Genomic DNA, 25661 nt, shown 5'->3' with positions numbered 1-25661 from the left:
TGAAAAATGTTAATGCAGTAAATAATATTTCAGTCCAGTTAATAATCGAGACAGCTATGTCCACCTGCCTTGACCAACATGACTCAAGATGTGCCTGCTCAGAAATGAACTTATTTGATTATATGGGGCACAAAAACATTGTCTTAGTATGATTTCCCCTTAAAAGTATCCATGCATAAGATTAACATAACAAAACATCATAAGGACAACACATACTTACAGTGACCTGAGTTTTATAAGATAATCAAACTGATCTGCTTGTATATTTTGTATTGGATTGTATGAAAGATCTCTGCAAAAAAGAATGTGGTAAAACAATTACATTATAATTCTATGCAGACAATCCCTGGATTACAAACAAGATATAGGTTCTGTGGATTTATTCTTAAATTGAATTTGTATGTACATTTTTAAGTGTAACTCCCACCAAATATAGAGTTTTGGATAGCAAAGGGAAGGGTCAACACCCTTATAACATTTATTTTGATGTCTGTGCCCTGTTCAGAAATTTTCACCTCATTTCTTGTCTCTGTCACAACTGAATTTTGAAAATTTTGTGTTGTCGTGAAAACAAAGATTGGTGATATAGTTTCAGTGGAGCCAACTTTTTCCCATGATAACTCTTCCAAGAGTGACTTTCCCTTACTACTGTAGTGGTAGATTTTTTTTTTCTCACTTCCTGTTGTTTCACCCCTGTTTGTAATTAGGAGTCATATGTAATTCAGATGCTTGTAACATGTGCTAAATATTACAATGTCTCGGTTACATGATGGATTAAGCACTGCATAACTATTTGTTAATTTTTTGTTACATAGGACTTGAAGGAACTATAGCATGTTAATTTGAAAACTGGATAATTAAAAACAATAGTTAACTAGAAATGTTCATTAAATTCACTTCTCTTCTAAACAGTTCCTTTATTCAGTATATTGATTTTATATGAGTTCACCATTTTCATGAGAAAGAAGCAAGAAATATTTAATGATCAAAATATTGCTTTCAAATGAAAAACATTCTTACAGTTTTGAGAGTTCTTTCAGATCTTTAAATAGTTTTGGAGGAAGCCATTCATTCTTGTTGATAGCCAAATCTCTATGAAAGGAAAAAGAGAACTTTGTTCACAACAATACAGATTGTTTTTTTTTTTTACTTTACCCCTACAATATATACTATATGACAGTAGAACAATAAGCCATAGACTAAACTTCTTCATTTTGTCTCATCCAGTCCCTCACCCCCATCCGAACCATACCCTAAAGCAAAATACTACAGATTGGTTAACACCAAAGTTTATAATTTAAGGATCAACTAAATTATATGTCTTTTCAAATAAAATGAAATGGGTCGCAATTTAAGTAGACATTCAGAGAACTTGGTATGTGAAATGTAAAAGGAGCCAAACTAGACAAGTTATTAAATGAATGATAGCATTTAACAGGAGCTTAGGGTAAGCCCATCTGGGCAGGGTCAGTAATACAGAAGCAGTATTTTTCCAGCTGCCATCGTAGCCTGGTCACAAAAGCTCTCATTTGTGCCAAGGATGGCTTGGCCCTAGCTGATTTGGGACTGGGGCACCCAGAAAATGGATTGCAATTATTTTTGGATGGGGCATCTGGGGCAGTCCCAGATCACTGCAATCGAATGATTAAGCAGACATCATTCATTGCCTCATTCCTTCAGTTAAATAAAGTCTAGAGTACTAAACATTCTTTATGACAGGTAGATAATATACTATTCACAGTAGAGTCTCGCTTATCCAACAGAAACAGGCTGGCAGAATGTCAGATAAATGAAAATGTCGGATAATACGGAGGCTTCTGGGAGTTGAAATCCATATCTCTATCCTGGCAGAGATCAGTGGTGAGTGTGTTCTCTTTCTGTTTGGTTTTCTAGACTCAAGGAGAGACTGCCCACATGACTTTGCTTTGCCCGCCTTTATGGCCTCACTGTCTCTCCATTGGTGTTGTCGTTCCACTCGGCTGCACTGACACTGAAATACTCAAGCTCCTCCATTAAGCTTCACTGGCTACACTCCCTCCTATGTAAACATGACCCCTCCTTCCAACTTGGACTGAACCATTGGTGCGCACGGAGGGGGGGGGGAGTGGCAGAACTGTTATCCTCTGGCTCCTCCTTTGGAGTCTGCACAGTGGTACTTGCCAAAATGGGGAAGAAATAAATAAACTTAAAACATGACCTGTAAAGGGGAAATGCTGGAGGAAAAGGGGGTGGGGTGTTGGATAAGAGCGTCGGATAAGATGGAATGTCGGATAAGTAAAGGTTGGATAAGCGAGACTCCACTGTAACTAAATGCAGTGAATAAAAATTGCTAAGAGAGATAAAACTAGCCTACTTACAGTTCTACTAATCTTTGCAGAGCAGCAAAGCTATTTTCATTTAAAGTGCTGATTCTGTTTCTTCTCAAGATTCTGAAATAATACAAATATATATTCAGTGTATTTTACAAAACAATTTTCAACAACCGAATTCTCGAGACCATTAAAAGAATCCAAGCCCTTGTCTGTGTGCCTCCAGTGGGAGAGGTTGGGTTGACGTTTATACAGACTCCTTTCCAAGATATTCCCATCTGTTTTCTCTATGTAGGGAAACACAGATGAATATTTAAGGATGTTGCTTTCTTTTTCAATAATAAATGCTTCTTACTTACAGCACTGTTAAACTCCTACAGGATATGAAAGTGCCATTTCTTAAATTATGGATATCATTGCCTTCAAGGTCTCTGGAAAAAAAAGTAAAAATACTATATGTCAATTCCTAAAAGCAATGCCTATAGCAGAATATCCTGGTATTCTTGTTGATGTCATCTTTCCTAGGGTCCTTCCACACAGCCATATAACCCAGAATATCAAGGCAGAATAACCCACAATATCTGTTTTGAACTGGAATATCTGAGTCCACACTGCCATATATCCCAGTTCAAAGCAGATAATGTGGGATTTTATTCAGCTGTGTAGAGGGGGGCTGGGTTATCTGAGTCTGCACTGCCATATATTCCAGTTCAAAGCAGATAATGTGAGATTTTATTCAGCTGTGTGGAAGAGGCCATACTTTTAGTAATAGAAACTGAATGTCACCACAAACATCTGGATTTTAACAAAAAAATAACAAAGCAACTGCCATTAAAAACAGTTGCTGCATTTCATTTTGAGCATTGTAGAAGACCTTTGTGAATAAGAATGAAATGTTCATAATTCAGAAAAAACATTCAAGAAGAGGAGGAAAAGGAAGAAGAAGGAGAAGAAGAATGGACTCACAGCCAATTCAGTCTTGGCATATATCGGCAAAGATGTTTGTCAGGCAATTGGGCAAGAGTATTGTACCTCAAATCTCTGGAAAAAAAGAATAAGAATATTATTAGGCTGATGTTGCTGTTTATTTGTTCAGTTGCTTCTGAGTCTTCGTGACCTCATGGACCAGCCCACACCAGAGCTCCCTGTTGTCCGTGGCCACCCCCAGCTCCTTCAAGCTCAAGCCAGTCACTTCAAGGATACCATCCATCCATCTTGCCCTTGGTTGGCCCCTCTTCCTTTTTCCTTCCATTTTCCCTAGCATCATTCTCTACTCCAAGCTTTCCTGTCTTCTCATGATGTGGCCAAAGTACTTCATCTTTGCCTCTAATATCCTTCCTTCCAGTGAGCAGCCGGGCATTTTTTCCTGGAGGATGGAGTGGTTTGATCTTCTTGCGGTCCAAGGCACTCTCAGAATTTTCCTCCAACACCATAGTTCAAAAACGTCTATCTTCCTTCGCTCAGTCTTCCTTATGGTTTAGCTCTCTCATCCATAGGTTACTACGGGGAATATCATTGCTTTAACTATATGGACCTTCATTGCCAGTGTGATGTTTCTACTCTTCACTATTTTATTGAGATTGGCCATTGCTCTCCCAAGAAGTAAACATCTTCTAATTTCCTGGCGGCAGTTTGCGTCTGCAGTAATCTTCGTGCCTAGAGATACAAAGTCTGTCACTGCCTCCACGTTTTCTCCCTCTGTTTGCCAGTTATCAATCCGTCTGGTTGCCAATCTTGGTTTTCTTGATGTTTAACTGCAACCTAGCTTTTGCACTTTCTTCTTTCACCTTGGTTATAAAGCACCTCAGTTCCTCCTCTCTTTCAGCCATCAGAGTAGTATCAGCTGTATATCTAAGGTTGTTAGTGTTTCTTCCAGCAATATTAACTTCAGCCTTGGATTCATCAAGCTCCGCACGTCACATGATGTATTTTGAATACAAGTTGAATAGATAGGGTGAGAGGATACAGCCCTGCCGTAGTGCTTCCCCTATCTTGAACCAGTCTGTTGTTCCGTGGTCTGTTCTGACTGTTGCTACTTGATCATTATACAGATTCCTCAGGAGACAGACAAGGTTGTCTTGGTGGGGATACCACCAAGAACTTGCCACAATTTATTATGATCCACACAGTCAAAAGCTTTAGAAGCTGAAATTGAAATTCCAAATGAGATGCTGCCACACTTGCTCTGAAGTCCTTATTCAAGAGGAACACAAGTATTGCCCCACTTGAATCTTTAACAATCAAGAAATAGCACACTGTTAGAACGTCTGTTGATGAATTTATTCATTAATCACCCGAGTATAGTCTATTTAAGCATCTCAGAGTTTTGCTGGAAGATTGTGATGACTTATGGGCCATGTAGTCCCGTTCCTAGTACTGTTGTGACAGATGAAGAGGAAAACTTGGGTTTCCCACCGTTTCTGCCAGATTTGGAGCCCTTGCAGCTGCAGGATGTTTGTCCACAAGAAGTCAGCCAAACAAGCCTTGTGGAAAAATCTCCCCCATTTTCTCGCCGCCTTTATTATAATCAAGATAGGCACGCTCGGGAGGCGACTCGCCGAAGCGCCCGGATAGCTGCCAGACAATTAGATGATTAAGTCTATTTCCCTTGGGAAAGTTTAAGGAGTCTCGCATCTGGACAGTATAGGTTTCGGTTCTTGTTCCCCAGAGAAAGTGTGCTTTGGCGGGAAAACAAGATCCTATATAGATGTTGGCCACAAAGGATTCCTTGCGGAGTCAATTCGTCAGCTTCGGGAGTAGATTGTGTGTAGACTACGCTACTCCAGTTTCCAGGACCTTGCTCTCGTTCCAGCCCTGCCTTGTTCCCCGGACCTCGCCACGGATTTCGCCACGGACCCTGTTCTTGCTCCTCGCTTCTTGTTGCCTTGAATCAAGCCTCGTTTGCCAAGAATCTAGTTTGCTTCCTAGCCTTGCATTAAGCTCCATGGACTAAAGGACCTTGTCATCTCCCCTCACTTTGCTTGGCAAAGTGTGAGTTTCGGTTATTGGATTACAACTTTGGACCTTAATATTTCATATTGGACATTGTTTTCTTGGACTAATTTTGACCTTTCCTGAAAGGTCTACTTCTGAACTATTTTCTACACTTGCTTTTATTAACTTTATATATTTCCTCAATAAAGATATTAGATAGATTCTGGCCTCTGTGTATGGTTATTGGTGCTCTGCAGCCTGGGTCCTGACAAAGATGGGAACACCATTATATTCCCCTGTGACCAGTCAGATGTCTATGGGAACCCACAAGCAGGATGTGTATGATAAAATCTTCTACTCGTGTCCCTTAGCAGTTGGTACATTGGAAGCTGTGTTGAAACAATAATTAGTTTGGAATCTTTAATATATTGGTTTGATCTTTGTTGGCAATGACAACCTTCTTCAAGCCTTCTCTAGTAATGTTTATCTATGATCCTGTTGCTTACTGTTTCCTGTATATATGTTCAGTTTTGCAGCTTCCTTTACTCTATCTTTCCTGAGAAGTTGTATAAGGGGTTGCAGACCACGTGCCCTCACTCTCTTCTTTTGTCTATATGACCTGTTGATAGCTGTTTTGTTATAAGAGAGATGCCCTTGCCGAATGGCACAGAAAATTATCTCAAAAATATCTGAACTGAACAGAGAAGTTTTTAACTTGTATATGCTGAACACATGAAGGTTGTGAGTAAACCAAATATGTTTTTTTTATTAAAGTCTACTTCATTTTTGTCTTTTGAGTGCATGACATAAAACAAGTTGTTTTATGGGAGAGTATATATAGGGCGCTGAAAAAAACTTCCGAAGAACTGCTGTATTTTTATGCACTGACAAAATCTCTGTTTTCCTAACAGATCAGAAATAACAGGTTATTCAGTCTAACAACTGAAACCATTGCCTTGCATAATTATATCTGGTTGTATACTACAAAAGAAGATTCTACTCTCAAGGGTTTTGGGCTCTCCTCTGAAAGGTCATGCTTTTCTAAAAAGTTTTGATCTCCAAAAGGTGTTTTCCAAAAGTTTATAAATGCCATTTTCCAAAAATCTTGAGTCATAGACAAATACATAAAACAATATGTGGAAATGTATTGTTTGAAGGACACCTATCAATGCATCTATACAGTATAAGTGGTATTATAAAACAGTAGAATTTTAAATTTGTTTTTTAAGAAATACAAACACGGAAATTAATTTGGGTATCTTGGAGCATTTTGTATAAAGAATCCCCTTTTTATAGGCAATACCATTGTATCAAAATTAATGATATGAATGGAAACATCAGTGTGTCTTCAGGAAAGCATACAAATAACAGAAACACAAGGAAGACATTGTAGGAGCAGGAACCCAGCAATGAAGCACAAATTGCACATATTGCTGTATGCATGTTAAGATTCCACAGGGAACCATTCTTTTCCATTATGAGTAATTTCTAGTATGAGCAATTATTAATAAGCTCTAAATTGATTAATCAACTGAATTGTGCTACTTCACATTCTGTTCCCTAGTATTATTTGCTTTAATTATAATCTCATTAAGTTGGAAGAATGGTCAGAGATAATTAAATATTCCTTTTGTTTCTTTAGCAGATGAAATATCAGTAGGGAGAAAGGTCAACTTTTTGATTAAAGCACCTATAATAATGAAATTAAATTCCCAAAAGGCACCAGATCCTATTTGATTTTGTAAATGAAGCAGGATCAGTTCTGGATAGTACTTGGTTTGGAGACTACCAATGAATATCAGGTGCTGTGGGCTATAGAGGAAGGCACTGATAAACCCACTTCTGAGCATTTCTTGCCTAAGAAAACCCTACAAAATTCACAGGATTGCCATAAGTTGACAGATGACTTGAAGACACACTATATTGGCATTTTTCAATCTGAGGGTCGGGACCCCTGAAGGGGTCATGAGGGAGTGTCAGAGGGGGCACCAAAGACCATCAGAAAACTCATATTTTTGATGGTCTTGGGAACCCCTTTGGCAGAGAAGGCTGAAGATCATTCTTCCTGTCCTTCTCTTCCTTTTTGGAAACAGACAGGGAATCTTCCCACCAAAAACCCAATTTGCTCAATTTTATTGTTGGTGAGGTTCAAGAGGCTCTTTTATTGTAGGTGAACTACAAATCCCAGCAACTCCAACTCTCAAATGTCAAGATCTATTTTCCCCAAACTCCACCAGTGTTCACATTTGGCATATTGAGTATTCATGCCAAGTTTGGTCCAGATCCATTATTGTTTTGAGTCCACAGTGCTCTCTGGATGTAGATGAACTACAGCTTCAAAACTCAGGATCAATGCCCACCAAGCCCTTCCAGTATTTTCTGTTGGTCATAGGAGTTCTGTCTGCCAAGTTTGGTTCAATTCCATCATTGCTGGAGTTCAGAATGCTCTCTGATTGTAGGTTAACTATAAATCCCAGCAACTACAACTCCCAAATGACAAAACCACCCCCCCCCCCAATCCCACCAGTATTCAAATTTGGGCGTTTTGGATATTTGTGCCAAATTTGGTCCAGTGAATGAAAATACGTACATCCTGCATATGATATTTACATTGATTCATAACAGTAGCAAAATTACAGTTAGAAAGTAGCAATGAAAATCATTTTATGGTTGGGGGTCACCACAAGTATTAGCGAGTCGCGGCATTAGGAAGGTTGAGAACCACTGCACTATATCCATATCTATAATCATAGAAACCAACATGTATTCTCAGTTTCTGGATAAGAAATTCTCAATTGCTTATCCAGAGCACATGATACAATCATTGCACAACATAGTTTTATAAGGTGTTTTTTTTAAAATCCACTTGTGATGTTTTCAAAATTAATGTTTAATACTTACAGGAGAATAAGTGAGTTCAGTCCATAAAATGTTAATGGAGTGATGCATTTCACTGTATTGTTTTCAATTATACTGTAAATCAGGAAAAAAATACATCTTAGGTTAAAAAGATCGCTTTTGGAAATTAGCATGTTTTCCCCAGAATTTTAATTAGTATCCCTTTAAAAATATAGAAACGGATTGTCATGATATTAATTTTCAGGAAATGACATCTATTGTCATATCTATGGGATTTCTACAGGCTTCTCCAATGCCGAAGAAAAACTCACCAAGTACATAACAATTCCATTTTAATGTCATCTCAGCATTGATTCTGATGAGAATGACCACACTGAAAGTATTTGTATACTTTTGTTGTAAGAGGCAATCTTATTCACAAAATGCTTGTGTGAGTGTGGAGGATCAGACAGCTGGTGGTATTGGCCTTCTGAATAAAGGTGGGGGAGAAGCAATAGAGGTCTATTAATATCCCCGGGTTGTTAAAACCCATTGACAAGTTCTGTTCTTATTTCAAAATGACAGAAACATTACTAACTAGACAGATTAGATTTTTTTTAAAAAAAATAGGGTCACATGAACAATTTTCTTGTCAGTTTATGCAGTGACTTGATTTGCTTTTTGTCACTGCAAAGAATAGTGTCATGAAGTTGCTGTACATCACAGATCCTGCCAGGACAATATTTCATTTGAAAAGACACAGAGGAACAATTTGTCTTCAGAATAGTGACAGGTGACATCTCCTGCTCTGCCTCTTGTTCCTAAATTATGATTACCAGTAAAATGAATTTCTCTTAAGATAAAAATGGTAACAATGTCAAGATTTCTAGCTAACCTAACTCTTCAAAAAGTGTAGAAGCAGATCTAATTATAGTGGCATAAAAGAGGAAAGTCAGACAAAATATTTTCAATTACTTTGCCTGACCAGACTGAGCATTAGTTCAGATCAATTTCTTTAAAAAACAAAACTGGGAGTAAGTATTCACAAAATCAACATGCAATCAATGTTTTTAGTGCTACACCAAATTTTCATGAGTTTCTTTTTCATTTTATAATAGCTTGGGTACCCGGCGATGCCTGGATTATTTGAAAAGGGCATTGTTTGTTTTTGGGTGTTAGTAATATCAGTTTGGTCATATGTTATGCTATGTCATTTGTTATGCTCCCATTAGAAAATACATAAGGATGTGAGTGAACTACAATTTCCCAAAATCTTGGGTCAACCCTCCCCAAACCCCCTCCCCCAGTATTCACAGTTGGCCATGTTGGGTCTGTGTGCCAAGTTTGGTCCAGATCTGTCATTGGTGGGGTTCAGAGGGCTCAAGGAATGCAGGTGAACAATACATCCCAGTCCCTGCAACTCCTATAAACCATGGTGAATTATCCCCAAACCTCTTTAGTGTGTTCAGTTGCTGATCAATTCCTTTGTTTGCTGTGTGCCATAAGAAAGGGGTAAGAAAGGGTTAAGGGAGATGCAATGGGCAGGGTCATGCAAATGGAGAGAGAAAGGAACATTGGGAACTATAGCCTGTTTCTTTGTGAGTTTCACCTGTGCCACATACACACATACAGATTTTCACTTTTATTATGTGTATAGATTTTTTTTTTGAGCAGGTTGTCACATCTAGAATTGTAAAGTCTTTCCAAAGGTGTTAAATGGCAAAACTGAGATCTTGTGGAAGCACTTGCTCAGACATGGGAGAGATTATATTTTAAATTCCTTCATTTGGTTCTTTGGAAATAAGTTCCCCTGAAGTTCAGCCCTCATTAGTGTCATCTTAAACAATGTGATTAATTAAAAGGACATTGTCTCTTTCATTTTGCCCACAGCGAGACATTCCAGAGGATACATCTCTAACCCAGGATTGGTTTCCTATGAAAGAGTGTTATTAAAGTCTTGTAATAATTGAGTTTATTTGCAAGTTTCCACACGGAGCAAATGCAGACATTTGTTGAACAGCCCAACATACAGCTAAACTCCTCTGCTCCCACATCAGGGACCTCATTACATTTGAGGTTTTTAGCATCCTAGGGTGCTTGGAAGACGCTGGAAGGATGGAACCTGCCGGATGCCATCAGATGACACAAAGCTATTTCTGGTGGAGCTCCATCCTTTCAGTGTGGTAGGACACTTCCCAGAGAACACGGGAGGGTTCCCATAGGAAATAATGAGGTGAGCATGGGGATAAGCAGAGGGGCAATGTTTCCCCCTGTGGGATGGATAAGGGGGCAATGCGGGCGATGCAGGGCACGGGGTGATGAGTTCCCACGCTGCCTGCCAGATTTGCCACACTACTTGGCAAGTCGCCTATTATCACCTGCAAATTGGACCTCAATGTGATGAGGTCCCTGGAGAGAGATGGACAGCACTCCATACATTGTTATCTTACAGTATAATTTGAACTTTTCTTCCAAAACTAAGATTTATTTTGTTTATTCTACTGATTACACATTAATTAATTAATTAATTAATTAATTAATTAATTCTACACATTAGATCAATGGTTCTCAACTTGTGGACTGTGGCCCACTGAGAACAAAAATCTGGTCCATGAACCTCCTTCCTTTTTCTGTAGAACTAGCCATTGCATTGGATAGACTACATCAGCTCTAGATTATTAAATATGGTTTTCTGTGGGTGAGCAGATGGCGACTACTGGATGACATATGTTCTGTATCAGAAACTAGAGCTTATGAGGTCTATCCAATGTAATTTTCTGAATCAGCACCTCAAATAACCAAACCAAATCTAAAGTGGTCCAAAAACTGATTTGTAACCCTTTTGATACTAATGTTGGAGAGTGGTCCCTGGTCGAAGTGGTCCCTGGTCAAAGTGGTCCCTGGTCAAAAAAAGGTTGGGAACCACTGCATACAATAATCTTTAGCAGTAATGCTGAGGAAAAATTACATCTTCATTGTACTCAAAGGTGATTGATCTTTTTAGTGACAAGAGGCATATATTTCTACTAAGATAAATGGTTAGAGCTGCATGTAGCCTGTGGTGGGAAGATTCAAAGGCAAGTGTGGATGGGGTCAATCTTTCTCTCGCTGTAGATGTCTCCTTTCCCCACTCATTTCATGCATCCCTCCAGAGAAAGTCAGTACAGTGATTCTAGTGCACCCTCAAAAATGTAGAAACAACATTCTTGGTTTCAATGGGATCAATGCAGGATGAAAAGGTATTAAAGCTCAGTGACATTAAGATAACTGGTGGGAGAGAATTTAAAGAAACTATTGCTCATTCACAATATTTCAAAAGTTCTCACCCCTTATTGCTTATTGCTACATAGGAAAAAATAATCTGTTCCCAGCCATGCAGATAATGAATTGAATAGTGATGGACTAGATAAAACTCATAGGCTGCATAGAGACCAGTCAGGGGATGTGAGCTGCCCATTGTGTCCTTGTCCTTTAGAAGGCTTAAAGAAGTTATTTACTTCCCATGAAAATAGGTCTGCTGTTAGTTTACCAAAAAAGGTACTCAGCAACTTTTCCAGGACAATTAAGAGGGCTCCAACAATACTTCCTGCTCTATTCGCCTCCAAATGCCAAAATTCACAATAAAGCAATTTCCCAGTGAATTTTAGTCCCCCAAAACAGCAGTGTCTAACAAAAACATAAAAGTGGTGATGAAAAAGATATCCCATATTCCTGATATTTGAAGGTGCTCACATTTGATATCAGATTTGAAGGAATACACATGCAGCTTCAAGAGTAAACATGATTACTCAGATTATTTTCTCTGAATCACTTATTCCCCAATCATATTTATTTGGGATTGCAGCATTAATCTAATAGAAAGCTAATACGTACAGCCATTCAAGCTTATGTAGATCTTCAAAGACATGGGGCTTCAAAAAAGTTATCTTATTGTGATTCAGATATCTGAAATAAGATCAAAGACAGCACAATGGTTAATATCTGTCGTTGAGCTACTCCTTGTTATTCATTATTCATTCTTGTTGTTGATGTTGTGCTTAATCCTTCCAGTAAGTTGCTCAGAATGGTATTTGAACTCCTGTGATAAAATTGGATTTCTCATAGCTATGCCAAATGTTCTTGGCATTTATCCCACTGACTTTGTAAACATACTCTTCTTTAGCAGTATACTACAGTTCAACAGTTAACATCTACTTGGTGTCAAAATCACCATTAATTGGATGATTTTGAGAATTTATTAAGAAAGGCAGATATCACGTGACAGTGAAATCCTGAAGTGCTTTCTAAAATTATTTAAGTGATAATGTGTGGATTGTTCTTGTGCTAAACTGCAGAGGCAATACCTACAGCTTTGTCAGATTGTAGAGTCCTCTGAAAGCCTGTCCCGATACGGTGCTTATGTTATTGTTTTGGAGATACCTGTGAAGATAATGACAATATCTGATCATTAAAAATTCTTTACATGGCATTAACTCTTTCATTCATTTTCTCAGACATCCTATGAAGTGTTGTTGGGTGCCTTCAAGTTGTTTCTGACTTATGGTGACACTAACAATATTAATACCAAACAGTAGGGAAAATAAGGGGTTGGAAGGATCAAGACAATTCACACAATCTTATTTATTTTTTGTCCATCCAATAATTTCATACACATGTGTGAGATTATTGGATGAAATGTAACTGTTAATACAGTACCTAAATTACATTTATTTTTAATTTAACTACCTCCTTGGAAAGTGAGTAGTTTTTTTGCAGAAAAACTTTGGGCTTTCACTACTACTGGAGCCCATTGTCATGTTGTGGGAGACAGGAAGCAAATAAGTGCTTCTTCTTGCATGGCTGGTAATGAACTGAACTGACATAGGTCTGACTCCTGTAGGCCAATTAGGTAGCTTTCTGGATATGGAACAGAGCAGAGGGTGAATTTGTTCCATACGAGTTAATTTTCAAGCTAGAAATAAGGGTCTCCACTTAGGATTTCAGCAAGGTCCTTGGTGATGCCTACATCGAGTTTCAGTGCTCATTATGTTGTTATGGGCAAAAGTGTGCTGCCAGCTAATAAGTCTGGGAAGGAACCAGTCATGACTAGGTTATATCTTCTTCCTAACAATATTTATAAGTTGCTTCTATTATCATTAGAACTTCTCACTGCATTGAGTAGGCATACAGGTGTTGATGTTATAAAACTGAATCCACTGTAAGTGGAGATGGGTTTCCTAGTTAAATTAGAGATGAAAAAATATGGCCGATAGAGTGCATGCAGCCTTCCATTTTGTACCCTCCAGCACCCCCCCCCCCCAATGAAACACTTTTATTTTCAGATTTCTTGTGCATAGGCATCTTCCAGTCCCCACCCCAAAAACCAGTGGAAAATGGGAACTGGAAGTGATACTTTGGTCAGATTTCAGGATCTAGAAGACAAGGATCATTGTCTGTTTGAAGACACATGCTCAATATTATGCAAACATTGTGAGCAATAAACAGTCAGTACATAGTAGAGTTGAGCCTGGATACCGTTTCATCTGTTTCTTTCGTGTATTTGTATGGTTCCATCCATTCAGATGGTTGTATGGAATGGTACAACCCACTCTGGAATGGAAAGAGCAGTGAAATGGAAAAAAGGGGGGAACGGTAGCCATTTGGTCGGCCAATTTTCGGCATGCTGGCTGTAGGCCCTGACTGGCAGGGCACCACACTTGACAGCCAAGCACTGTGCTCAAAGCTCATAGTCCCGGCTGGCAGAGCTATAGCCGAGCAATCGATGTTCATAGGCCTTTTTGCAGAAAAAACTATGGCAGGAGCAAGTCAGAAACTCAGGTTTTTAAGCCATAGTCCCAATTATCACATGAGAAATGTAAGCTGTGAGCTCACCTTTAGTCACTACATCACAAAACAATAGGTTTCATGGTTGATATTTGCAATAGAATATTTGAAGTTCAAACAGTGTCTTACAGGTATTTTAGATCCTGATATATCTTGAAGCCATTGGCAACCAGCTTTGTCAGCAGATTCATTTGCAGGGATCTGCAATTAAAATAATAACAATAATGTTAATGGATTAGAGTGCACACTGCATTACATTCAAATACGCCTACAGGTGACTTATGTTGGGCTTCTGATGTAGCACAAATATATGCAAGTGTTCTCAGATGTTGCACATATATAGGCTATATCAAATACAGACACCACCCTTTATTCCTTTTGACTTTATTTCACCATTGTACAACAGGTGAACTTGGGGCTAGTTGTATAACCAGTTTTGCAACTGTGAAATTCAATTTGCCAATTTTTGTGTGGAAACCACCCTGAATCCGTTTGGGGAGATAGGGAAAGTTATAAATAAATAAATACATAAATATTATTATTTAAATGAATAACATTTCTACAGTGGTGTAAGGATCAACATGCTGTTTGGTGACATTTATAGTGATTAAAAAGGCAACTTTTACATCCCATTTTTGTAATGCTTGTTAGCTTGTTAGCTTCTCCTTACCCAGATAGTTGTATAAAAAGAGTAGAAATTATACCGAAGAATGTCAACTTTTCAATTTTAGGTTATATGAATTAATAGCTTCCTGAGTTACCCAGTGACTGAAACATAGTTATCACCATTTCATTTTAGAACATTTTTTACATTCCTCGGGTTCTAAAGACAAGTCATCTTTTCTGTACTGAATCATCATAAACCCTAGAGGGCCGTCCAGTACTACAAATAATTTGGATGAGGTACTCAGTATAGTGGTTTTTAAAAAAAATCTCTTAATTGTTATGTGTGAGACAATTATATTTTCATGACTGGAACAGGACTGCAGTACATCCTGTACTACAAATCCTATACAGCATAAAAATTACAATTAGTTTCTTGTGAAAGAAGAAACATAAAGCCCACAATAAACAACTTCAGCCTGAATCCTTATTACAAAACTGTCATGAATACTTTTAATTGCGTATTTCCACATGATGTAAGCCTTGCAACTCTTACAACCTCATCAGACAGGGCTAGATTCGATGGCAAATGCCAATCTAGCCCCGGTCACCCATGGAGCCAGCCATTTCCATTCAGTTGAAAATGTTTTTCTACTTGTAATTTCTTACAAACTGACCTTTATAACTTTTGATTCAAATGATTTTCTAAATTGTCATCAAGAGAAAAGAAAAATGGCTTAATGGGGAGCTCCAGATTTTATATGGTTTCTGAGAGTAATATTGTGTATAATCATGTTCTCAGGGCCAAAACAGCTCACTTAATATATTCAGCAAAATGTATTTTCCTACTTACATCAGTGTTATATTTGAAGAAACCAAAGGAATGGAGTCCAAACTGGCATAATTACAGTCTAGCTCTAAGCCACGACACAAACATTCTTTCGGCACAGAATCAAGCACTAGGTAAAGAAAATGTCATGGTTAAGGCAGATTTATGAGGAAGGATGGATAGTAGGGGCAAATGTAGAAAGAAAAGAAATAAGGTTATGACATAATGATTGTCTAATACTTGCACCCACATATGCATATTTCGACTTCTAAATCCTCTTTGGTGGTTCTACTGGGAGACAATTCTGCTAAGTGAAACAAGATGATTAGGCCACCAGAAAAGACAATTGCAACAGTAATCCCCCAGCTGCAGTGCTTTTGAAAAAAAAAGGCCCCTAAATTATGAATGATATAAATTACATGAATTGCGAGATGCTGCTCCATTGGAACATACAGTTTCTGTGTGTGCTGTTGTCCTTTACTAATCCTTTCATGAATTATCTTTGAAATGTTGCCTAACAAACCCCGGACTTCAGGAAACCATTCCTCAAATTACCATGGACTGGGAGATAGGAGGGGAACACATAATGAACTTGTGTCAGAGCCTGGGGTACTTTTCCTGTTTTCACCTGATATGAACTGGGAACGTTTTCCTCACCTATGCTCCAAACAAGACCCATTCTTGTGAGACCCATTGAAATGAGTGACTACCAAAAGCACCTATTGTTTATCTTTAATTAACCGCTTTGTGTTCACCAGAGCCAGACCATTAAGCCCATCATGAACTCATTGCCAGTTGCCACATTTCATCCTCTCCAATCACACCCCTTTCTTGGGCAGCTTGAGAAACAGACAGACACTTCAAAATACTCTAATTACAGTTTTATTAAAATTCCTACCAAAGAAAGAGCCAACCAGTAATAATGTCAGAGGAAATCCTGGACCAACCACTGAGCATATCCTAGCTGAACACATCTGGACCAATCAGAAGCTTGTGCGGGAATCCTGAACAGCTGTCAAATGTAATAAATATGCGCTGTATTTGCAAGTGTGGTATGTCAGTTCTTTGGAGTGCTTTCTCCACTGGCATCCTCTCTGGTCAGTGAGAATAAACCTCTGTTCTTGCCTTCCACTGGTCTGTGTCTCATTCAGTCTTCTGGAAAGCTAGATATACCAGGCCTCCAAACCTTCAGTTCTTGCGGAAACTGAAATCACAACAGCAGCACACCCTCTGCAGCCCCTTCCTTGTGGTCTTCATTAATTCCATTTTTTAATATTTGGGCTATTTTATATTTGAAGACACATGAAATCCCCCTTTTCCCCGTTCATTTTTTATCCGAGGAAGCTGTTTCAATACATTTTAAGTTATCTTGTTTATTAAGATACATCTATCTAAAAATTCTAAAAATGAATTGCTGTTTCTTTTGAAACTTCATTCTGTTTCACCATAATTGGGCATTGTTCCAGGGTTTAATGGTTTTAGCTTTTACAGTTTAATGCTTGCCCTTCCTTCCTCCACTCATGCACACATTCACTCACACTACTTACGGCACTCTTCAATTTCCTCTTCAAAAACATATTCCGATAGCTTTTTCTTGTAAATTACATCCAGTTGTTGGGGCCACCCAGTGTTATCACCTATTAAAAATTATACAGAAAGTGATCAAGTGGCCGTTGTTTCATCTTTAAAAATGCACCCTAAAGGCTAAACTACTGGTTCACCTTAACCAGTAGTAAAGTAGTAATGATGCTCATGGGATTGAAGACCCCAAATCTCTAGATCAGCAGGGATTTAGATATCACCTGTCACCCTCTAAGATATTGCTATTCTCTTGATTTAGCTGCAATCCTTGCAATATCTGGAGAAGAAATGGATTTTCCTAGTAATTGTTCTGAACTATCCCTACCGTAATCTAAAATATTTTCCAAATACTTATTTCAAGTAGAAATGTAAACCAATAGAATTTGTTTTCCCAATCCATACACTCACCAGCACAATTAATAAATATTCCACATTTTCAATATATGAGATCCAGGCAGCTTACTGTGAGGTTAAAACAAGCTTCTGTTAAACCAGGTTTAGGATTTCCCATGGGAGTGGTGACATAAAGACCATCCTGGTAAAGGATTGCACTTCACATTTTATTACCACTCCGCCACTCAAAACTAGAAGACGACGATTACATTATTTTGACTTGTTTAATGAGTCTGATATGTTTACTGAATCAAGGCTTCTTGTTTAATCAGCCCTTGAAAGAGTTCCTGTGACGGCGCGAGTGGCGCCATCTATATGTCAAGCTATAAGTTGCAAGATTTGAATTGTTGTATCATGCCTGATTTTGCCCTTACCCTGTAAATGTAGTTGGATTGGTTATTTATATCTGTCAATCAATGTTGTTTGCACCTGTTATATTGCTCACCCAGCTCAACTGTTTGGCTCCACCTCTTCCTGGAGTAGGACAGTGTTTTCCTCCTTTTCATTCCACCAGCAAGCTCTCTATCGGATGGACGTGAGAGAGAGACTTGGCACTAAAAGCCCTTGCAAAGTTACCTCTCAGCACCAATTCTGAGGTTCTTACCCTTGGGACTTACACTTCATGTTCAGGGCCAACCTGAACGATGTTGAGGAGTCTCAAGCGCCTTCACATCAGTCCTTTGGCAACAGAGGAAGACTGTATCTTCAGACATAGGTCATTGGACTGAGGCTGAGTTTGCTCCGGCATTCACAGCCAGAGAAAGAGGCAACTGGAAAAGCTCCACGGACTTAAAACAATCAAAGACTGTAATGTATATTTTCTTTTACCCCCTTTGTGAACAATAAACCCAGTTTTTGAGTTATCTACAGTGTTTTGGTCCTTGGGAGTTCCAGTTTCCCTAAAGGAGGGCAAGAAGCAATCCCCTGGGGAAAGATGTCACGTCCATGCCTCTTTCACTAAGAGTTATAGCCCCAGGCGCGACGGCACAGTCCCATTGATTCAATTGGTTTGCTCTAGATGTGTGTGTAGATGTTTCAAAGCTGTCTGTTAATTTATGCCAGTCCCATTATTTTCATAGGGTCTTTATAGGCAGGGGAGAGGTAGTTTGCTATCTTCTTCTGATAAAATATAGCCTACTGCACCTGGTATTTGTTGGTAATCTCCCATGTAAATACAAACCAGAGCTTTACCCTACTTAGTTTCTAAGGTCAGATGGGATCTGTTGGTGTTGTTAGACCATTGCTCTAAATTGGTTTAACAAAATGTTTTAGCTAAGAGCACGTAAATACTATAGTAGGTGTTGCCAGATTGAAACCTGAAGAGGGCTCAAATATCTTTAATGGTTGTGAGGAAGAAAGAATTCCAGCTGGTATTGTTTGTCATGGACTAGACAATAAGTAACACATGTTGAAACACCTTCATCTACACAATGATTAAAGGTGTCATTTTCACAATGACAACCTACTTACCTAAAATTAAATAGTTTCACTTTCTGCCTCCTAAACTCATATTGGGAGTGTGGGGAGATTTCAAAACAGTAATAAGACAAAATGGATGATGAATCCTTTAAAGAAACTTTGCATGTCCAAGTACGCAAAGGAACAAGATTTCTGGAGCAATGTAACTATCAGACATACAGTAGAGTCTCACTTATCCAACACTCGCTTATCCAACGTTCTGGATTATCCAACGCATTTTTGTAGTCAGTGTTTTTAATATATCGTGATATTTTGGTGCTAAATTCGTAAATACAGTAATTACTACATAGCATTACTGCATATTGAACTACTTTTTCTGTCAAATTTGTTGTATAACATGATGTTTTGGTGCTTAATTTGTAAAATCATAACCTAATTTGATGTTTATTAGGCTTTTCCTTAATCTCTCCTTATTATCCAACATATTCGCTTATCCAACGTTCTGCTGGCCCGTTTATGTTGGATAAGCGCGACTCTACTCTACATTAAAAACCCAGTTCTGGTAGCAACCATTGCAGTGCCTCTATATAGCAAGGTGAATGGCATGAGTACCAACAGAAAGGCAAATGCCTAATACAGGAACAATACACTCCATTCTCATTTATCATATTTGTATGATGTTCTCTGTATTTTATAAAATTTATATTCATATTATTCATTCTGGCATGCACAAGGCTGCAGCTTTGCACGCTTCCCTGACAAAGACAATATCATGAGATAAAGGACTCCTTTTTGGCATGCTGCATTCTTACAGATTTAGGACTGAGTCTACCAAGAAGGCCTTCCACACAAATCTGACTGGAGTAAGTGCTACTCTTCATACTGGATATGAATTTTAAAAGGTTTCAGTCTTATATCAAAATATACCTGGGGGTAAGTTCCATAAAAATCAATAGGACTTAATTCTGAGTAGATACTGTATACACAGTATAGACTTTCACTAAAATATAGGACAATTATAGGTGTTCTTGTGCCCTCAGTCCTCCTCCCTTCTTTGTCTCCTCATTTTCATTCACAAGTCGATTACAGTCAAGATCATAATGGCAACACCTTTAATTTCTTTGCTAGGAATATCAAAAAATATCCAGAGGTAAATGCGTTTTAGCAAATGTATTTGAGGAGAGAACTTAGTAACTGAGGAAATGCATATTTGATCCATAAATCATTATGGTCTTCATTATGTCTGATGTGCAGATGAAGGATGTGATCATACATTGAGTAGATTAGAAAATGTTCTCCCAGTACTGCCAAAAATGAATAATGATCATGCTGGGCTTCTAATTTCAGAGGGCCAGTAGCAACTCAGGTGCCCAAAATGTTATTTCTGCCTAAATTATTTAATTGACTGAAATGCTGGCCAGATATTGGCTTTGATCAAGGAATATCCTAATGCTATTAGAAAACCTTTTCTGCCCAGGGAAGTACTGTTTCCAACTGAGCAGAAGTTCATTACATAGTCCGTTATCCAAGTTCTTGAACTGGTTTTCTGTATGAGCAAAACATTTCATAAATAATTTTTCCAAAAAGGATGGGGCACTAGTTTTATATGCAGTATTGCTTTATTTTGGCCATACAGCACACTTCTTGTGTTATATCACAATTCCAAATGTATTATTGACTGCACTTGAATATGTTTTCTACTACCATTGTATGGGAGCTCTCAGTCCATTAAAGTCAGCTACTCTTCTTTGGATCCAAATGAAGCCGTTTTATCACATTGGAATGTTTCCCCCTGAAACAGGATAAATCTTGAGATGGGACATATTAGTGTGAATTATTTTGAAGAGGGAAATGGCAAACCTTCTTTTAAACATTTTATTACATTTATTTTCAAGAGTACTTAGAATTGCTTTGATGTCCACCAAGAATCACAAAATAATGCATAATAAAACTGCAAAAAGGGAACAAGATAGTTTTTAACACAAGGAAAACAAATGATTTTAAAATCCAGAGTCTGAAAAATTGTAGTAACATTTTGTATTTATATTTATATTGGAAACATGAACCTATGGTAGAAGACAGCGTTTTGATTCTCTAAAAAGATAAAGTGGAAAACTTACATTGCTTCTCACAGAAAATTCACAATTGGTAAGAAAAGAGATAGATAAAAGGCATTATGTGAGCACTGCAGAGGTAAGATAGCAGGTATTATTTGTGATGGAGTCACATGATTGCTGTCTTCCCAGACAAAGATAACAGAAAAACTAATCTTTTGAAGAAGGGAGATAATCTCAATAGGTAAGAAAGAATCAAAAGGCACTAGTACATAGATCTAATGAAAGACAAATGGGAAACAATGCAAGGACTGTCTACTTCCCAGGGAAGGAAGAGCGATCGGAGCTATCCTACTCTGGGCTTCCTTTAAAAAGCCATCTTTTCTCTTGATTTGCACTTCAGGCCCTGCCGGGAGTGGTGCTTCCCCCCCCCCCCCCCCCATGCTTCAATCTTCTTTCTGCTTCAGGTGTAATGTTTCCTTAAAGCTATTTCTCCTTTCTACTCTAGAGGAGAGGTAACTAGGTAGTAGTAGTTTTCTGAGAATGAGGCTTTTCTTTTTGTTTGCTGGGAGTAATGAAAATAATAATCTTTTAGAAGTATATTTTCTGAAGGAGAGGAGGGGAGAAAAGAAGCTAAAAGGGTGACTCTCCAAGCCCCCAAATGTGTGCACACCCCACCCACATGTCCTGCACATTCCCAAGTCCTAGTCAGTCCCACTAAATAAAAAGAATCAAGAAAATAGAGGAAAATAAAAAAGATTCAAGAGAGAGGCCAAGCCAGAGGCCAGGCCAAAAAATAAAGCTGATAGTGAGCAAGCAGCAAGGCAACTGGTTCAACAGGCAGGGCTCACAAGGAAACCAAATAGGAGAGGAGCCATGATCAGCTGCCACGTGGTCCTGTTACAGACAAAAAATGTGATGGCTGGGCCCTTGCCATTATGGCCATTCAACCAAGCCGAACAAGCCGGATTGGCTGAAGTCATCCGACCACTCCGAATCCGTACACAAGCCTACTAAACTATCCCAAGTAGCCACAGTGAGTAAACTGAGGCTAAACTTTGGCCATATCATGAGAAGAGATGAGTCATTAGAAAAGGCAATAAAAATTGGTAAAGTGGGGGCCAATAGGAAAAGAGAAAGACAGCATTCCAGAGCCGGTAAGATTTGTTGATGATTAAGTAACTTGGGTTTATAGGGTCACCATAAGTTCAAAGCTAACTTAAAGGCAGTTAAAAATAGCTATACATAAGTGATGTCTCTTTTCTCAGAAAATAATACAGTATTGTTTGATTTTCAGAGGCACTATACAAAGGGGAAGTGAAAACACTGTTTCCTGAGAGGGAACAGTCAAAGCAGAGCTTAGCCATTCTCCTCCAAGAAAGCGCCCCCTAATTATTCAGCTGCTTGTTTCCACTAAAAGTGGGATAATAAGGCAACAAACATTACTGTAGTGCTTGTAACCAATAAGTGAGGATTGCCATCATCACCATGGCTTATCCCGTTATGTGGCATTGTAGCTATGGTTCTATGGTTTGTTGCAGTTACATCAAGAGATTTAGTTTTCATCCAGGAGTTCAATATTTGTTAGACACAAAACTTTATCTATAATGGAAAGTCTGGACATGTAGCCCATGGGGAAACAATTTGTATTCAACTTTTTCTACTATGCCCTTCTTCGATAACACAATAATTCAAAAGCAAGAATTTGTTATTTTGCCAAGAACAACTGGTTCTCTGGCAAGAGGTAGTTCTGCTGGATTATAATAAAACTGGGATAGTAGCCAGGGTCTAATCATCAAGATTGATTTTGGAGAGTTCAGGCCACCAGTGAACTTTCCCTGGTGCTTCTGTTGCCGAGTTCACTGGTGTGAGCTTTTTGGGTTTTGGAGCAAATGGGTGACATTAATTAGGGGTGAAGACTGAGACTGTGATGTAAAAAACCATAGGGACTAGGATGGTTCTTGAGATTCCATTTGTTTACTTGACAGTGATGTGGTGGTTGTTGCACTCAGATACTGGGAGACCAGGGCTCAAATCTGCACTTGGGAAGGGAAACCCACTGGGTGACCTTGAGCAAATGCCTGGTAGTGCTACTGGATTCCATGTCTGTGGATCAGTAAATCTATTCCAAATTTTACTCTAAATTTTTACGACAGCTATTCAAGGGGCTGAATTCTATTTCAAAATTGCTTTGGCATCTTCAGCAACTTTTCTAAAGTCTCAGACTAAAACTCAGAGTGAACTCAGCATCCCATTGACACAGGACAACCAACCATTCTTGAGAATGCTCCCAAACCTTAAATGCCTCCTGTTCATGTTTTCTAGTTCAAAATTCCTAGGTCAGAGAGGTATAAGCTGCAGGAATTTAGACTACTGTTCTTCCTGGCAGGACAATTCTGGGAACCATAGTTTGAAAACAAAAACTGCTTTTCCAAGCTCTGAGATAAGGACATCTCATGTCCATTTTCTATCTAGAGAAAAACTTTGTGTTGATAATTTACTATTCCCACCACATCAATAAGTATGTCACAAAAAATGAGGCTATAATTTTTATAACTTTCTGGCATTTGTAATGGATATCCTCAATATTTTCAGCACACAGCGGATAGGATGAGCAGTCTGAGACTACTGAAACATGCAGTGAAGTTGTATTAATATGCCTAAATTCATAGCATTCTATTTTAATTCTGAGACTTTAGATGATTCTCTTATAAAATCCTCTTTATATTATATTCTTAATCAGGCTTTATTTCTATTGAAACACTGACCTTTTCTGCAAGCTATCTTCTAGAAATATTCACTCAATCATCATATTTTGCACCAGATTATCTGAAGCCATCATGTGCAATTTTGCAATTCTGACCAATATTAATATTCTAAAAAAGCTATTAATAATGGGAAAGAAATATGCCTTTTATGTTTAAAGTCTAGAACTGAGTTGTTTGGGGATAAATGCTAATGAAGTCACTATATGACACAATTCATAAGGTGAATTCAATACAATGGGATACATCTTCAAATGGATGTATACAGGATTGCTCTCTTGATGTAATGTTTATTAGAAATGTGATGGTCATTGCTTTGGTCTCCAGCATGTTGAGGGAAGTCATGGGGCCTCTCTATTCTACTTTGCTTAGACTTCACCTGAAATACTGTGTCCAGTTCGGGGCACCACAATCCAAAAGAGATATTGAAAAGCTGGAAGGTGCCCAGAAGAGGGCAACTAAAACGATCAAAGATCTGGAGACCATGCCCTAAGAGGAGCGTCTTAAAGAACTGGATTATATTTAGACTGCAGAGGAGACATGATAGCCATGTGTAAATATGTGAAAGAGTGTCATAAGGAAGAAGAAGCAGACTTGTTTTCTGCTGCCCTTGAAACTAGGACTCGGATCAATGGGTTCAAATTACAGGAAAGGAGATTCCATTAGGAAGAACTTCCTGACTGTATGAGCTGTTCAACAGTGTCCAACCTTCCCTTTTTGGGCAAGGTATTGGAGCATATGGTGGCCTCCCAACTCCAAGGGTTTCTGGATGAAACTGATTATCTAAATCCATTTCAATTTGGTTTCACCGTTGGTTATGGAACAGAGACAGCTTTGGTTTCATTGGTGAATGACCTAAACAGACAACTGGACAGGGGAGTGTGTCCCTGTTGGTTCTCCTGGACCTTTCAGCAGCATTTGATACCATCAACTGTGGTATCCTTCTGGGCCATCTTGATAGAATGGGACTTGGAGACATTGTATTAGAGTGGCTCCATTTCTTCTTACAGGGGTGCACCCAGAAGGTGGTGCTGGGGGACCCCTTTTCAAAACTCCTGGTCACTGATCTGTGGTGTCCCTCAGGGCTCTATTTTGTCCACCATGCTGTTCAACATATACATGAAACCACTGTGAGACGTCATCTGGAGTTTTGGAGTGCAGTGCCAATTATATGCAGATGGCACCCAACTCTATTATTCATTTCCACTTAAAACCAAGGTAGCTGTCTTAACCCTAAACCAGTGTCTGCCATCAGTAATGAACTGGATGAGGGCAAACAAATTGAAAATCTAGACAAGACAGAGGTGCTCCTGGTCAGTCAGAAGGCAGATCAGGGAAAAGAGATTCGACCTGTGTTAGATGGGGTTACACCCACCCTGAAGACCCAGGTCTGCAGTTTGGGAATACTCCTGAACTTAGTGTTGAACCTTGAGGCCTAGGTTTCTACGATGGGCAGGAATGCTTTTGCACATCTAAAGCTTGTGTGCCAACTGTATCTGTTTCTTGAGATGCCAGATCTGGCCATGGTGGTTCATGCCAACTCTCATCCCATTGGGTTGGAGGAAAGTGAGGTGAATCATCTTCTTAACATAATGTTTTGTTCTATCACATTTATAATGAAAACAGATAATATATTCACCCCAACACAAGCTATGTACTTTTGTCTATTTCTACAGTAATCTAAGTTATCACCTGGGTAAGTGTAGTCCCTTGTCTATACTGCTTTCTATTTTTTTTTAATTAAAAAAGGAAAACCTCAAAATTGAGGAAGTCCAAAATTTAGGTGTAAAAAAGGGGGAAATATATATTGAAATTGCGCAATTCTTGATGGATAAATTAATTCTAAAAACTATCATAAAACGATCATGCAAGAGGATTACTGGTGGGAAAAGGAGAATTGATGGTTATTGATGATTGTCCAGAGGAAAGCCCACTCTTCAACGTCACTAAAGTGATCTAACATGGGCGAATCTGACAGATCCCATCACATGTTAAATTAAGCACCTTCAATTGTTTCCGCAAAAATCAGGAGCTCTTAAGATGATCCCTCCTCGACTCAATAATCTTCCATTTCTACACACTTTTGAAATAGTTTACAGATGGATTCCCACAG

General features: G+C 38.6%; 1 protein-coding gene across 1 annotated transcript in view; it reads right to left on the bottom strand.

Annotated features, from left to right (window-relative positions):
• rxfp1 (relaxin family peptide receptor 1) overlaps positions 1-25661 on the bottom strand; it is a 46225-nt gene that overhangs the window by 8073 nt on the left and 12491 nt on the right. Inside the window, exons 3-13 of the mRNA XM_008111922.3 lie at positions 16884-16973; positions 15361-15466; positions 14034-14105; positions 12429-12500; positions 11955-12026; positions 8145-8216; positions 3276-3350; positions 2669-2740; positions 2358-2429; positions 1021-1092; positions 221-292 (exon numbers count right to left, since the gene is read on the bottom strand). Coding sequence (XP_008110129.2) covers positions 221-292; positions 1021-1092; positions 2358-2429; positions 2669-2740; positions 3276-3350; positions 8145-8216; positions 11955-12026; positions 12429-12500; positions 14034-14105; positions 15361-15466; positions 16884-16973 — 847 coding nt within the window. The remainder of the gene's footprint in view (positions 1-220; positions 293-1020; positions 1093-2357; positions 2430-2668; positions 2741-3275; positions 3351-8144; positions 8217-11954; positions 12027-12428; positions 12501-14033; positions 14106-15360; positions 15467-16883; positions 16974-25661) is intronic.

This window comes from Anolis carolinensis, chromosome 5 (assembly GCF_035594765.1).
Source record: "Anolis carolinensis isolate JA03-04 chromosome 5, rAnoCar3.1.pri, whole genome shotgun sequence".
Classification (NCBI taxonomy): Eukaryota; Metazoa; Chordata; class Lepidosauria; order Squamata; family Dactyloidae; genus Anolis; species Anolis carolinensis.
Note: the sequence above shows the minus strand (reverse complement) of the source record. Positions and strands in the feature narration are given on the sequence as shown.